Source organism: Antechinus flavipes, chromosome 3 (genome assembly GCF_016432865.1).
Source record: "Antechinus flavipes isolate AdamAnt ecotype Samford, QLD, Australia chromosome 3, AdamAnt_v2, whole genome shotgun sequence".
Classification (NCBI taxonomy): Eukaryota; Metazoa; Chordata; class Mammalia; order Dasyuromorphia; family Dasyuridae; genus Antechinus; species Antechinus flavipes.
This window is the reverse complement of record NC_067400.1, coordinates 493879523-493896259: the sequence shown is the minus strand read 5'-3', so window position 1 is coordinate 493896259 and position 16737 is coordinate 493879523. Positions and strand designations below refer to the sequence as shown.

General features: G+C 36.3%; 1 protein-coding gene across 1 annotated transcript in view; it reads right to left on the bottom strand.

Annotated features, from left to right (window-relative positions):
- ARHGAP42 (Rho GTPase activating protein 42) overlaps window positions 1–16239 on the bottom strand; it is a 405542-nt gene extending 389303 nt beyond the window's left edge. The window contains exon 1 of the mRNA XM_051986849.1: window positions 14438–16239. Coding sequence (XP_051842809.1) covers window positions 14438–14591 — 154 coding nt within the window. The 5' untranslated portion in view covers window positions 14592–16239. The remainder of the gene's footprint in view (window positions 1–14437) is intronic.
- Window positions 16240–16737: the final 498 nt, after the last annotated feature.

Below are 16737 nucleotides of genomic sequence, written 5' to 3'. Positions count from 1 at the left end.
TGGTATGAATTTGCATATCTGGAAAATGGGGATAATAACATGACTTACCTCCAAGTTGTAAAGATAAAATGAAATTGCAACATTTTTTATGAACTCTGAAGTATTATACAAATCCCATAGGCAGCTAGACATAACAATGAAGTGCTGGGCTTACATTCAAATAGTGCCCCAGATGCATTCTAATTCTTACTAGTTCACTTCACCTCTGTTCACCTCAATTTCTTCATTTTAAAAATAAGGAAAACAAAAGTACCTATATCACAAGGGTATTATAAGGGTCAAATGAGATAATATATATGATGAGCTTTGCAAATCTTAAAACACTATGTAAACGATAGCTACTAATATTGTTATTATTCATTTAAAATATGGGAGATCTGCTTAAACCATATGAATATTAGAACATATAATTCAACAATAAATAATAATGTGCAACTGAATTATGCTACCTGCTAATGGTATGAAAAAACATGGACAAAGTAATGAAGGTAATCAGACAAACTAATTTAATTCTACTGTAATATCAGCCAATATTTTTATTTAAATGTGCATGCTGCATAGTTTTCATATGCAAAATAACCTTTAGAGTAAAACAAACTCTATATTTTTTATCTTAAATCTACCAGTTCCAAAAAGAATTCTTGTTCTTCTGAAATATAGTTATTCTTCCTCCTTTAATTCTTTTAATGGTTAGAAAAACCAAACTTATATTTACTCCAGTTTAATTCCTGGTTCATACATTTGATTGAGTTCAACTAAATGACTTAGAAAGTTTGATGAGAAAGCTATACTAACCCTTATCATATGAGATTTAAGTTAAATTAGAACTGTGAGGTATTTTAATTACAAATGTAAATAACAATGAATAAAATAACCGAAACATTCCTTTTTGTATTTAACAATGGCTTCCATATTAGAACTTGAACTACTATGTTAAGAAGGTAAGAGTTTAGGAAATAATTTTAACTTTGCTTGGGTTTCTAAATAATATGACATTCATTCCATGGAGAGGAAAAAAAGATGTCTTTTAAAAATGGAATTAAAATTTAATTCAATGAAATAATGTGATTTTTGGGAAAGCTAAATAAAAATACATTTTCCCTACACTTCCTAAGCAATAAACTCTCAAACAATAGCATCCTACATAAGATTTTTGTAAGGATTTTCTTAACTACATATTCTAATATACATTTATACATATAATATGACAGCATTGTCTAGCTCATAAAAAGCTGATCCTGGAGACAAGACAGAACTGAGCTGAAGTCTTGTTTCTGATTCATATTGTCTATGTGACTGTAGGCAAGGCAAAACCTCTCTAGGCACATAAGCAACTCCTAAAACTAGAGGGGGGTGGCCAATCTACATTGATTTCTGTAGTTTCCAAAGGGAATTCTTCTGGAGAATAAATTCACGAAATCAGACTTCCCTTCCCATGCATACTCCTAAAGTATAACTGAGAGTTCTTGAAGATTAAGAAGTAAAGCAGAAACTCATTTAGGTACTATACAGGCAAGAAAAACTTCAAGTACAGACCTAGTGACAGTCTAGGTTTGTTACCCAAAGACCAGTCAGACCAAGTTTAGGGAAAACTGTAAACAAAGTTGACTACAATCAAATATACATACATGCATACATACACACACACACACACACACACAGAATAAAATGTTGGAACTGGAGTCTAGAAGCCCTGAATTCAATTATGGCCTCAGGTACTTATTAGCTATTTGCTAATTATTTTATTGATCTAGGAAAAAAAATAGTAACAAAATTATCCTCTAAGAACAAAAGGTCAACAACACCAAGGGAATTAATGAAAAAAAAAAATGCAAACAATGATGGCCTAGCCATACAAGATCTAAATTTGTATTATAAAGCAACATTCATCAAAACCATTTGGTACTAGCTAAGAAATAGAGTGGTGGATTGGTAGAATAGATTAGATACACAAGAAATAATAGCAAATGACTATAGTAATTTATTATTTGATATATGTAAAGACTCCAGCTTCTGAAGAAGAACTCACCATTTGACAAAAACTGATGGGAAAACTGTAAAACAGTATAATAGAAACTAGGTACAGACAACATCTCACACCTATACCAATATAAGATGGAAATGGGTTCACAATTTAGACATAAAGGATAATGCTATAAGCAAATTAGGAGAACAAAGTACAGTTCATCTGTCAGGTCTTTGGAGAAGGGAAGAATTTATGACCAAAGAAGAAATGGAGAACCTTATGAAATGCAAAAAGGATAATTTAGACTACTTTAAATTTAAAAGGTTTGTGCACAAACAAAATCAAAGCAGCCAAGATTAGAAGGGAAACAAAGCTGAGAAACAAACAATGCTTCTGATAAAGGTCTTATTTCTAAAATATATAAAGAACTGTATAAAAGGTAAAAGAATACAAGTAATTGCCCAGTTAACAAATAGTCAAAGGATATGAACAGATAATTATCAGATGAAGAAATTAAAACCATCTGTAGTCATATAAAAATACTCTCAATCCCTATTGATTAGAGAAATGCAAATTAAAACAGCTCTTGAGGTACCATTTCACATCTATCAGATTGGCTAAGATGACAGGAAAAGATACTGATAAATGTTGGGGGGAATATGGGAAAACTGGGACTCTAATGCATTATTAGTGGAATTATGAACCAATTCAATAATTCTGAAGAGCAATTTGGAGCTATGCCCAAAGGGCTACAAAACTGGGCATATCCTTTGATCCAGCAGTCACTATTAGATCTTTAAATCAAAGAGATGTTAAAAGAAGGAAAAGCACCCACTTGTGCAAAAATGTTTATAGCACTCTTTTTGTGGTGTCAAGGAATTGGAAATTAAGTGAATGTCCATCAATTGGGGAATGGCTGAATAAATTATGGTATACAAATGTAATGAAATATTATATTCTATAAGAAATGATGTGCAGGCTGATTTCAGAAAAGCTTAGAAAGACTTAACATAAATTGATGCTGAGTGAAGTGAGCAGAACTAGGAGAACATTGTAAACAGTAACAGCAAGATTATGTGATAATCAACTATGATAGATTTAGCAGTTCTCAGCAATACTGTGATCCAAGCAATTCCAAAAGACTTGTGATGGAAAATGTCATCCACATCCAGAGAAAGAACTATGGAGACTAAATGCAGATTGAAACATATTACTTTCACATTTTTGCCTGCCTGCATTTTTTATTTCCTTCACAGGCTTACTGTACAATATTTCGGAATCCGATTCTTTTTGTACAGCAAAATAATGGTTTGGACATGTACACTTATTTTGTATTTTAATTTATACTCTAATATATTGAACATGTATTGGTCATCCTGCCATCTAGGGGAGGGGGTGGAGGGAAGGATGGGAAAAATTAGAACAAAAGGTTTGGCAATTGTCAATGCTGTAAAATTAGCCATGCATATAACTTGTAAATAAAAAGCTATTTTAAAAAAAGAAATATATTACTTTCACTTTTGAAGGGTTTCTTTTTCTTGTGGTTTTTCCCTTTTTTTCTGATTCTTCTTTCACAACATGACTAATATGAAAATAAGCTTAATGTGATTGTACATGTATAGGCTATATCGGATTCTTTGCTTTCTTGGGAAAGGAGGAAGGAAGGAATGGTAGGGGGGAAATTTAGAACTCAAAATCTTACAAAAATGAATGCTGAAAACTATTTTTACATATAATTAGAAAAATAAAATATCATTAAGTGAAAAAAAAGATTTAAAAAAACTAACTGGGGATATATAGCTGATAGGTCTCCTGTGTTTTAGTGAACCTTTATTTCTTTAAGCTGATGGTGATGATGATGATACCAAATATTTATATAGTACATGCTCTGTACTAGGCACTAGGTTAAATACTTTATAATATTATCTCATTTGGTCTTCAAAAGAACCCTGAGAAGTAGGTGCTAATATTCTTTAAGGTTTTAATTGATGAGAAAACTGAAGCAAACAGAATTGTAAAATGACTTTCCCGGGAATCCCACAGTCATTGTCTGAACCAGATTTAAACACAGGTCCTCTGGACTCCAGACCAAGCATTCTATTCATTGTACCACCTAATTGCCCTATATTAAAATATTAACATATAACATTAATAACAGCAATTTAAAAATCACAACTGACATTCACATGGAAATTTACAAAGCATTTTCACATCTAGTACCTCATGTGATCTCACAACAGTTCCTTACCAAAAAGGTAAGTGAAGGTAATTCCCATTTTAAAGATGAGGAAATTTGGGTTTAGGGAAGATGCCTGAATTTTTCAAGTTCATACAAGTTAAAAGAAGCAGAACTAGGACTCAATCATTAAGTCTTCTGATTCTAAACCAAGTGTTCTCAATAACCTACCGCTACAAACTGTCAACAATATCTAGAGATTATAAGGCAGAGATATTGGTTTCCTGGATGTTGCTTTCACAGGATACTGTATCTACAATTCCAACTGTGTATTGGATGTTTCCCATGCCTGGAACACTCTCTATCCCTACTTTTGACTTAAAAATACTGGCTACATTTAAGATATTATAAGCAGGTCTTTCTGCCTTTTCTGCTCCCCCAGCTGTTAGTGATATATCTATATCTACCTATTCTATACTTTATTCACAGATTTATACACACACACACACACACACACACACACACACACACACACACACAGGCTGTTTTTCCCTTATAATGTAAGCTTCTTGGAGGTAGGAACTATTTGTTTTTTAATTATACCACAATGTTTGGAACACAGAAAGCTATTAATAAACATTTGCTAATTGCTTGCTTGATTAAACCTCTTCAACAACTATTGGAACCTAAGTTCAAAGTTTTATCTCTCCCCAGTCATTGTATATTTGCAATCCAAAGGTAGCAGAATAAAGTCAAAAATGAGAAAGGAGGAAGTGAAAGGCAGCTGAATTGGGGTGGGAGAATGTGCACTGATAAAGTCTCTCCTTCCCAAACTCAAGCCAGTGGGGACATTCAAAACAAAACTCCATCAGTTTAGAGAAAGAAGTCTCCTTTGCTGACAGAAGCCCAGGCTGTCAGCAAGTAGCAATTGAAGTTATGTCATTTTAATTGATTTTCTTTTCAATTTATGTGCACAGAAGCTGGAGGAGGGAGAAGTGCATTAATAATATAGTGTGTGATTTCACATATAAAGCAAAGACTGTAATCTGTTAAAGGTTCAAGATTCATAAAGAATGACAGTAATACATTGATCAAAAGGGTGGAGATGGTGAGTCATGCTGCCTGAACTATAAAACAAGATAGGTCTATGCAGTAACAAATATTTTCTTAACTAAAGATTACTTAATATGACAACACAGCATTTACCAGCATGACAAAGAATACAAAATCACTGGTCACAAAGTTTTTCATGGTGAAATGAAGTCATTTTAACTTCATTAGCTTTAGGTGAAACAAATTCCAAAATAAAAAAGTACATACAAAAGGTGGAGCTGTGATTTTAAACACGGGTTTCAAAGTTAAGTGATAGAATAGAAAAACATGTGGATCCTAAAGTTAAAAATTCAGTTATAAATGGATAGATCAAAAGAAATCATACTTTTCCCTTATGCCCTCACTAACAGTTCTGAGATCATCTGCAATAAAATGAAGGACTTGAAGCCCATTCCTCTCTAGTAGCTTTTAAGTTTTTTGTGCTTATAGTTCCTCTTAGAGTATTTAGAATAGTTCCTTACACACAGTAGTTACTCAAGAAAGTATTGATAAAAATTACAGCCATCTGCAGGAGTATTAGAAAAAGAAAGAAACACTATCACTGTAATTCTATTAAAATAAAAAATAGTTTTTAAGAAACAGGCACAAGGTGAAGCACTAGGAATACAAAGTATAAAGAATGAACCAATCCTTATTCACAATGAGTTTATATGTTAAGGGAGAAGACAAATCCATATATAAAAATATATGAAACACAAATCAAAAGCTAGTAAGTATAAATGTATACAAAGTAGTTAAGTACAAGGTAATCTGGGAGAGAAGACATTTGAGAGAATCAGCAAAGATTTAAGATATAAGATAATGCTACAGAGAAATTTTCTAAGGCAGAAAGGTAAGGAGATAGTGCATTTCAGGCATATATAACAGTCACAGAAAAGGCACAGATGTACTCTTGTCCAATGAACCAAAAAGTTAAGCTTGGGTCAAGTTGTGAAGGGTTTTAAAAGCTAACCTAGGGATTTTACAGTGTATTCTAAAGTCAATAATAGGAAGGCATTGGTGTTAATTATCCAAGGAAGTCACATGGACACATTTGCCTATAAGGAAAATTACTTCACTAATCATATGGAAGATGGAGAAAGGTAGTGAGAGACCTAAGGAAACCAACCTCACTGGAAAATCCAAGCAAAAGGTAATAGGGGCCTGAACCAAGGTGGTAGTTATGTAGAAGGGTTTACATGAAAGGTTTTTGAAAATTAAAAATGGTAAGATATAGCATTTGATTCAGTATAAGTAAGGAATCCACATAATAAAAGAGCTACACAAATTTGAGACATTAGGAGGCAGGTGGATGCCTTTGAATGAACCTCGAAAGTTTGGTAGTGTAGCAAGTTTAAGAGGAAATATAAATAAGTCAAGTTTTAGATATATTGAGTTTAAAATGTCTCTAGGAAATATAGTTTGAAATGTCCAGTAGGCAATTAGTGATGTGACCTGAAGCTCATGGGACAGGCTAGGATGGGATATTTAAATCTTGGACTCTTTCCAATTATATGAGTTTATGACTCAATGAATAGACAACTTTATTTAAAATCTATATGTAAGAATGAATTCAGAACTATTTGAGTGACAGAATTCATTCAAGTCATGTAAAATCTGTACTACATATAAATAGGAAAAGCTTCTAGAATAATTATGGATGGAGGATATGAGTTTCAGTATCTAAGGAACAGAATTCCTCCAAGTGCCCTGAAAAGAACACTGCAATCAGACAAATAAACAAAATATTTTAATATGGAAATGAAACCAACTCAAACAGCAACCCTAGTTTCCTAAGTCACTTTTGTTCAGTAAGCAGAGGCAGCAACATGTAGGAGGAGATCTGAATGTAGATGATTCATTTCACACCCCTATGTTATCTCTACTCCAATGCTCTTTGTCCCCTACCCTACAAAGCAAATCAGTGTTGGATCATCACAGTCTTCCCCTTATCTTTCTCCACTCATCATAATTTAAAAAAAAAAAAAAAAAGAGTGTGGAGGAGGGGGTAATCAATATTGCAGTGATCCCTTTTTTAAAGGCAGCATTAGCTTGAAACCCAAATTGCAATTTCCCAGAAAATGAAATCACCACAGCTACGCAACAGTCTCCGTTCCAGCCATCCCTCCCTCTCTTTCTAAGAACCAGGAAATACTGGCACTTTCTTTCTTTCCTACTTCCAATTACAGATCATTATTATGTCATCATTACTTAAAAATCTCAATGCTGACAGTCTCTTGTTGCTGTCATCTACAATACTGGTCTCCAAACTTTCTTTTTATAAGACAATCCTATCAGTAAAATATATCTAAGTGCACACTCACAATGTATATATTTACTTGTAAATTATACACATATTGTCTACTATATTTAATGCAAAAAAATTTTAAAGAATGAGTGCTTTATAAATGCTAGCTATTGTAATTATCTTCAAAAATATGAACACTGACATTGGTGACCCTTCTTACTTCCTGTCTACCCAAAACCTTAACTTTCTTAACTCTAAAAACTCCCTCTTCCATGTCACTTTAACCAGACACTCCAATTATTACACAATCTCTCTTGGAATTTTACCATCTCCAAGAATAAAAATTTTGAATTCCATGATTCAATGACAGCACATTTTTCAACCCTTTTTCACTTCCTTACTCAGTTCAATCAAGAAAGTCTTTTATTATATACCTAGTATGTGCCTGGCACTCAGCAAGCTAGGTGTTGGAGATTTAAAGACCAAAAAATGGACATTCTCTGCTATTAAGACTATTATATTCTATTGGATCATTCACCATTAACCTATTTCCCATTTATTATCATTATGACTGCCAGTTTTTTGATCCATACCTATTTCCCCAGACAACTGTCGTATTCTCCTTCATTTGCTAAAATACCCAATCATATCATTAGTCTCCACACTAGAATCCTTTGAATCTCTGATCTTCCATAACTCCCAGGTCCTTCTCTCCATCTCTAAGTAAACCCACCATCTGTTTTTCCCACTGCTGTTCCTTAATTGCTCGATGTGGTTGAAGAAAGGAAAAAAAAACAACCTGATTTCACCAGCTACCAATATATGATGCATGACTTCAGCTGAGCTTCTATTGAAGCTCAGTATTTCTGCTCTTTTCCTCACAGACTCCTTTATCTCAATCCCCCAACAGTGACTGTACATTTATTCTCCTATAAAGCCCAAGTACACATAATTATAGCAGATAACATCAGATCAAATGATTACTTCACAAAAAAAAAAAAAATTATTTGATCTGAAGACACCTAGTTTCCTCCTTCTCTTCCCCAATACTCTGTACTCTCGATTGTGCTCTCTTTCTAAAGTAGACAGAATTTGTATTGTAGATAAAATGCTGGACCTGGAGTCAAGAAAACCTGAGTTCAAATCTTGCTTCAGACAGCTTACTAGCTGTTGGGTGATCCCTGAGAAGCAATTTAAGCTTTAAATGCATCAATTTCCCCATCTGCAAAATGGAGATAATAACATCTGATTCTCACAGCTGTTGCAAGGATCAAATAAGATCCTTTATAAAGCCTCTTTATAAAATTTAAAGTATTATGTAATAATAGCTATAAGTATTAGCTATCATTTTTCTTTTGGTTACTAAAAGATTTACTCCCAGCCATGTCTATGCCTTTTCTTTGTGCCAGTGATCCCATTTTGTCTTTCCTCCTTTACAACATGACTCTAGCTATCCCTTTTTTCTTCTCAAGCATCTTTAAATGGTCCCCAACCATCCCCTCCTCCTTCATGTTTATATACATTCTTAGCTTTCACCAACCTTCAAACAGTTTTTCAATGACACATGTACTCCTTACTATTACCAGCTTTTTTTCTCCCTTGGGTTTTATGGACAAATTTCTTTAAAAGGTTACCTACAGTCAACAGTACTACTACTTCATTACCCATTCTTTCCCAGCCCTTTACAAATAAGACTTCCATCACTACCAATCTACTGTAACCGTTCTCGCAAAGACTTCTATTTGAGCTTCCTAAGTATCTTACATTGTTTTCTTCTTTTCACCCCTTTCTTCTGGATGTCACTCTCCAATAGCTTCAGAGACATCACCCACTTCATGTTTTCCTATCACTCATTACTTTGTCTTCATTGGTTCCTCATCCTTGCTTACTACCTCTTAATGTGGATTATTCCTCCCCAAGGATCTTCATGTTTTTTCCTCTCCTCACACTCACTCTCTCTTATCTACTCTCAACTACCACATTCATGCAAATATAGGGCCAATTTTTAAAATCCTGACTTCTCTACTGTTTTCCTAACACTCCTAAAAAAAAAAAAAATCACAAAACACAGTCTTACAGCAGAGAAAAGAGACAGAGTTGGGAAAGCTCAAGGAGCTTGGAAAAGGAGCCCATTACCTACTTGAGTAAAATTAGTAAGCTAGCCTCTAGGAGCCATAGTGATCCATTGCTTCTCCCTGGGGAAGCAGAGAAAATAACCTGGGCAGGAGAGAAATGGGAATTCAGGGGCCCTTGCCTTGCTCACCCTCTATTAGCCCATTGAAACCTGAAATCTTTCTAATATTATATCCATGTCTTCTTTCAAGGACCACAGATTTAGAGCTAGAAGGGACTTTAGAAATTATCTACTCCAACTTCTTCATTTTACAAAAGAGAAAACTGAGATTTAATTCCCAGTACTAGACTGTGAATTCATTGTGAGCAAGGACTCTGGATCCCCTACAGCACTTAAGACTTGTGCCTAAAACATTTCCTTATAATAGGTACTACTCAAGAAACAGCTGTGAAATGAATACCTAAGTCTATGTAACAATCAGCAGAAATGTTATTTAAAGCGAAATTTATGGAATTTATGGAAAGGAAACCAAAAGCTATAAAAATGATATATATAAATTTTGTTTATATATATGTGTGTTCATATATATATATATATGAAATTTTAAGTTTGATCAAGTAAGAAACCAATCCAAAAAGTTAAAATTTATTTTTTAATATTTCATCATTATAAGTATGGCTTCTTGCTCTAGTAAAGATAAAAGGTACAGGGTAGTAACACATCCATATGGTGTTTGCTTCATATAAAGCCTGGAAAGAACACCCCCACCCAAACACCCAATCACTTCTTTAACAGTTCTGACAATATCATCCAGAAGTCAAACCTATGTAAGTATATATATAAATAAAAACAAATACATAAATACACAGACACACACACAAGGTCATTTGGCAAGATCAGATAGGAGATGCAAGTGAAAACACAATACAAAGTTGGAGTAATTTATAAATGTGAAAGAACAGTCAAAGAGTGGAGTCAAAGAGAATTGAGTCTGAACATAGGAGAATAAAAAGATAATGGTCTCAACAAAATTGGGAAGTTAGGAAGAGAGACAGATTTAGAAGGAAAGACAATGAGCCCCATTTTGTACTTTCTGACTTCTAAATTCCTTAAACAAAGTTGTCTAGGTGGAAATAGACAACAGAGTTGGGGAAGTGGGATTCATACCATCAAGAATTTCCTAAATGGCATATTCAATGTCTTTTTCTCAGTCATCAACCTTATACAATCTTAGTGCTGGAAAGGAACTTTGTGACTTATAAAGCATTCCTAAACTGGAATCTATTTTATATGTGTTAATCTGATCTCTGAGCAAATCTCCAGGACAGGGCATTTTTAGGAATGCCCAATTAACTTCAACAACTATAATTTCTAAGAAATTTTTTCATTCTGTTCAGCTGAAATGTGCTTCTTTAAAACTTTCACCTATCTACTCTCTTCCCCATGACAGTACTTGAAAACATCATGATCCACAGGCCCCTAATAAGAAAACAATATAATAAATAAAACAATAATAAAACAACTAAATGCTGATTTTTCCAGTCCACCTCCAATTCTCTCAAAAACTTCTCACATGGTTTTCCATGCTCAATCACCATCTACTTCTGAATGAATACCTTTAGTTTATCAACATTATTTCTGAAACAAGGCACCAAGAACAGAGTACTCTAGTAGTGCTCTAAGTAGACAAAGTATAACAGAATATCTGCATCCCTCATCTGGCACTTCCTTGATCTGTCAGCAGCAGAAGATACCATAAACCCCTCCCTCCTTCTGGAGTCTCTTCTTACTCATTTTGTTTCTAAAATACCAGTTTTCTGCTTCTCCTTCTATCTCTTGATCCACTGCTTTACTATCTCCAAAACAGAAATTATCATTTTCTCCCCAAGCCCAGCATGTCCTTTTGATTTTACTCTCTCTTTTAATGTCACTATCACTTACTCATGATTGAAATTTTTTTTAATAAGTACCAAGTCTGGGAATTTCACTTCCATCAGCCCTCCCAACTGTCACTAACTATTCCCATTGAAATCCACATCTCCATTACAAATTTTTACTATCTTGGACAACTGTTCTCCCAAGAAGTACCAACACACCAGAGACAATGGCCTGGAGCACTTTGTGATATAAAGCTATAGGAGTTGTCTTCTAAAGTGCAATATTAATGCTCCCTCTTCCTTCAATTCTTCCTTGATTTTCCACTCCAATTCCCAAGCTTTTAGTAACTTTTCTCCTCTCAGACCTCACACAGCCTCTGTTTATGGAGCTCTAAGGTAACACAGGGCAAAGAGCACAAAACCTGGGGAATTAGAAGACCTGGATCTGACCTCTTACTCTTCCACTTAGTCTTGAATAACTTGACTTCTGAGTCTGTTTCTTTCCCTGTAAAATAATCAAGTCAATTCAATCCTAAATCCTATTAACTATAGCCTGAGAAAAGAAAAACAACCAGAATGTAGAAGGAATGATTTGATCTGGTAAGTAAAGGAGTCAGAAAATGGAGATGAAGAGGGAGAGATTTCTACGCTTAGGGCACAGTCTGGGAAAATGCCCTGGAGTTGGGAGATAATATCCTCTGTTAAAAAAATAATAATAAAAATAAAGAGACTAGATTTTACGGGGGGGGAGAGGAGAAGGGAATGTCTAACCAAAAAATGAAAAGGTGGGGGAGTAAGCAGGTGATGTAAGATTTTAAACTAAACAGATTTTATATTTGAAATAAGTCAATAAACGTTAATACTATATGCCAGGCACCATGCTAAGCACTGGGGTTACAAAAAGAGGCAAAAAGAGAGCTCCTATCCTCAATGACCTTACAATCTAAAGAGGAGACAAGCATACAAATATATACAAATCAGGCTATATGTAGGATAAATAGGAAATAATTAACAGAGGGAAGGCAATGGCATTAAAAGTAGTTGGGGAAATGCTTTTCTTAGAAGGTAGAATTTTAGTTCAAAGGAAGACAACTAAGTAGCCCAATGGATAGAATTCTAGCCGGGGATCAGAAAGCTAAGTTCAAACTGGCCTTAGATACTCACTAGCTGGGTGACTCTCAGTAAGTGAATGTAATCTTGTTTGCCTCAGTTTCCTCACCTGTAAAATGAGCTGGAGAAAGAAATGTAAAACAACTCCAGTATCTTTAGCAAAAAGCTCCAAACGGAGTCACAAAGGACTGAATGTGACTAAACAAAAGTTCTTTTTTTTTTTTTTTTTTTTTTTAATGGGCAGCTAGGTGGTACAGTGGATAGAGTACTAGCCTGAAATCAGGAAGACTCATCTTCCTGAGTTTAAATCTAGTCTCAGACACTTATTAGCTGTCTAATTCTGGGCAAATCACTTAACTTTGCCCTGTTTCCTCATCGGTAAAATGAGTTGAAGAAAGAAATGGCAAGCCATTCCAGTATCTTTGCCAAGAAAACCTTAAATGAGATTACAAAGAGTAAGACACCATTGAAAAATGACTGAACAAAGGAAGGCAGGGACATCAGTAGTCAAAGCAGAGGAAGAGGAGCATTCTAATCATGGGAACAGTCAGAGAAAATAACTGGTGCCAGAGAGATGGACTGTCTTGTTCGTGGAAAAGTCGGGAGCTAACAGGCAGCCACTGGAATGTATTGAATGGGGTTGTGACATGGTCAGAACTTCTCTTTCCCAAGATCACTTTGACAGCTGGGTGGAGGATGAACTGGAGGGTGGAGAGACTTGCATCAGGAAAACCAATCAGAAGGCTATGACCAACCATCCTTTAGTGAAACTAGAAATCTATAATTAGAATTTGATTCCTTAAGCTTACTCAAAACAGAGTTGTTTTTTCTCAATCAAAATATAAATATGCAGGAGGCAACTAACTCCATAAGCCCCAATTGGTTTAATGATTTAACAGCAACAACAACAAAGTATCAGATCCCTCCAATCAGGAAGAATGAAATAAACTAAGAACATCAGAGCTAGATGGAGTCAGAAACTTAATGAAAAGGGAGGGAAGGACACCAAAGGCCAAGGCGAAAAGAACTTTGCCTAAGTACTTCAGTTTTCCCAAATGATACACCTTTGGACATGTGCGAATTGAAGTTATTGAGATTTCGTCTCTCCCTTCCCCCAACCCAGTGTGTATGATTCATTTGCTCAGAGCCAATTAGTGCACATCCAATTCCTCAGGTGACCTACGGTAAGAAGCCTAGCTAGAAAGACGTAAGTTCAGAGGACAGGAGACTGGAAAAGTGTCTATCTAGTCTGCAGTCACAGAAAATATTGGTAGGGAAGAATCTACTAGTTGTCAAGTGACAATTTGTCATGTTTAATCTGGCCAGTGTATGCGTATGTGTGAGCACACGAGGATCACCTCCATTCCCCAAGAAATTTGGGCGCATGTAATACGTATGTATTAAATATATTTAAGTATATATAATTTTCCTTCAGTTTTATATCTGAATAGTTCTCCATTTTTACTCATAATTCTTAAACTCTTAAAATTTGCTCACTTAATGGAGAGCAAATTGATTTTGAAATTTACTGCCCTAAGTGTCCGGGAATCCCCAATTCCTTTACAAGATTGGGAGAGGGAGAGAGGAAGGACTTATAACAAATACTAAATAACATTTTTTTTCAAAGTCAGAGATTTTCTCCCTCCAGTGTCTCCAGGACTGTGGAGCGGGGGCGGGGGAGACGGTGATTATTTAAATAAAGTCAGGCAAGCACACCTTAAGAACAAACTTTTTTGGCTACCAGCAGGGGAGCTCTTCAGCATTTTTCCCGAGACCCATTCAAACAAAAGAAGCCCCGGGTTCCCTCGCGTCCCCCACCCCACCCCCACGGCCTGTTATCCTGAGGGTCGCCTCGGACTGCGTTCCCCACCCCATGCCCTCGAACCATACTCACTCCTCAAAGCCCCAATAAGCAGGGATCCGTCCTTGATGAGCTCTTTAATGAATTTATTAGTCCGCTCCAGTTCAATCTCGTGACACTGCAGACGCTCCCTGAAGTCTGGGCTGTCCAAGTAGGAATCACTGAACTCCAAAGTGGGCAGCCCCATGGCACAGACGCGACGCTGGCGACAACAGCCTGGGACTCTTCAAGTCAAGTAGAAAAGAAAGCCAACTCGGGAATCTAACCCTGAACAGACCGAAAAACGAAGCAGGAAGGCAGCAGGAGGAGGGCCGGGGCGTTCAGAGAAAGGTGCACAGAAAATTGGGGGCCCCCCTCCCCCGATCCTGCACCTCCTCAGGGAGCTTCTTTGTAGGGGATATAGCGATTCCCTCCCTGCCTCAATCTCCACCGGAGGATGAGGGAGGGGAAGTGCAGGCGGATGGCAAAAGAGTGGGTCGAATTAGGTGGCTGTCATATGGTTGCATTGTTGCTCCGGGGCATGTAGGGCTCCTTGGTCTCTTGGCTCCTGGGCTAAAACTGGAAAGTTTGTCTGGCTACAGCGGCTACAGCTGCTGTAGCTGCTGCGGCGGCGGCCCCCGCGGCTGCTAGCAGACACTTCCGGCAGCTCCACTCTCCCTCTCCCTCTCTCCTGACAATCTTTTGCTATGTGAGCCTAGAAATGCTCCGCAGCAACTGTTCAGGCGTTGGAAACCCTCCCCCCAAGCGGACACAAGCCCTGAGAGTGGTGCGAATTGTGTCCCGGACTCACAGACCCTCCCCCTGACCGTTTCACTCTTACCCGGCTCCACCCCGCCCCTTTTACCCCTTTTCCCTCTTCACCCCCACCCACAAGCCACCCTTCTCCACTGTACAAGCCTCACTTAGGCACACAAACACACCCTTTTATTACTCTCCTGTCTGGCCGCATCTTTGCTATTAACCCTACCTCCTCCTCCTCACCAGGCCCCGGCCCGCTCCTACTTATTCGCTGTAACCTATTGCTATGAATCCCACAACAGTACCTACTTTATCTCCATCCCTCGAGAAATTTAGAACACAGTGTATGGAAAAATTATTTAGGGGAGGAGGGGAATAGAGAAAAGTTTTAGGACGCAGATTTTGGCCTTAAGTAACTTTCCCCCATATGCCCCTTTTTATTCTATCTGCATTTATTTCAGTCCCAGGATGGATCAATTTAATTGATTTCTGCCTAAAGAAGAATAAATAGCTCTGAATTATATATTAAAAAAAAAAAAATCCCACAAGCCTGAAAGATTTTTCCCCTTCAAGTTTCTTTAAGTGGAAAAATAAATTAGTGACTTTCCTTTTCTTCCTTCTATTCCTATCCTCATCCCTCAATTACAAATCTAAGCTCCCTCAAAGCTCTCTTTAGTGGGAAAATTGTTTATATTCTTTCCAGAAAAAAAGTCCATTGTTCACGTTTGAGACCTTTAAAAAAATCTTTTTTACCTTTTCCCAACAGCTATTTAGATTAACAAATTATAAAATGGGACCAAGTACAAAATTAATAGTCATCACTGTGGTTACTCCTAGTGGTTTCAGTAAATAGGATTCTTTCCCCTAGAAATACCTGCAGAAAAAGAAACTGCTACTTAACATCAATCTCATAGCCTATATGGTTTCTGAGAATTCAGACTTAAAAAAAAAAAAAAAAAAACACAACAGGATCTGTTTTTCATTTATATGTTTGCATTGCTTTGTCCATGTGAACCATCTGTTAAAAGACTGTATTAGTCAGATCATGGGAAAAATTCCATTAAATTCCATTAAAATGCTTTACAATTTTCTCTCAATTAAAACAAACTTTGTGGACCTTCAAGATTTTTTTTTAGTTTCAAATGATTTTTTTTAAAGGATTAAGGCAAACAGATAAGATAAAAACGGATGAAATAATTGTTCTGATTTAAATCTATATAGGGCAGGAAATGGGGTTCTTCTTAGCCATAGCTTACTGCATCATTTCTAAACACATTAAAGCCAGGATGGCCAGACACCAAGAGAATCACTTGAATTCTGAATATTCTGATTTTCTGTGTCTTAGTGAAATATTATGCTTTAATGTATTTAATGCCTCCATTCTTCATTTTGAGAGTATATGCCACATGTTGAGGAGAGGCTGGCTGCTCTTCAGGCAGGGTGATTTTACATCTGTTCATAGCATAGCCCACAAAGGAAAAATCTGCCATGCCAAACAAATAGGTCCCTTTAAGCTTTTTCCAAAGGGCAGCCCCCCAAAATCATAAATGTGATGGCAGCTGTTCAGAGATAGAAACATGATGAAACTTTCACAA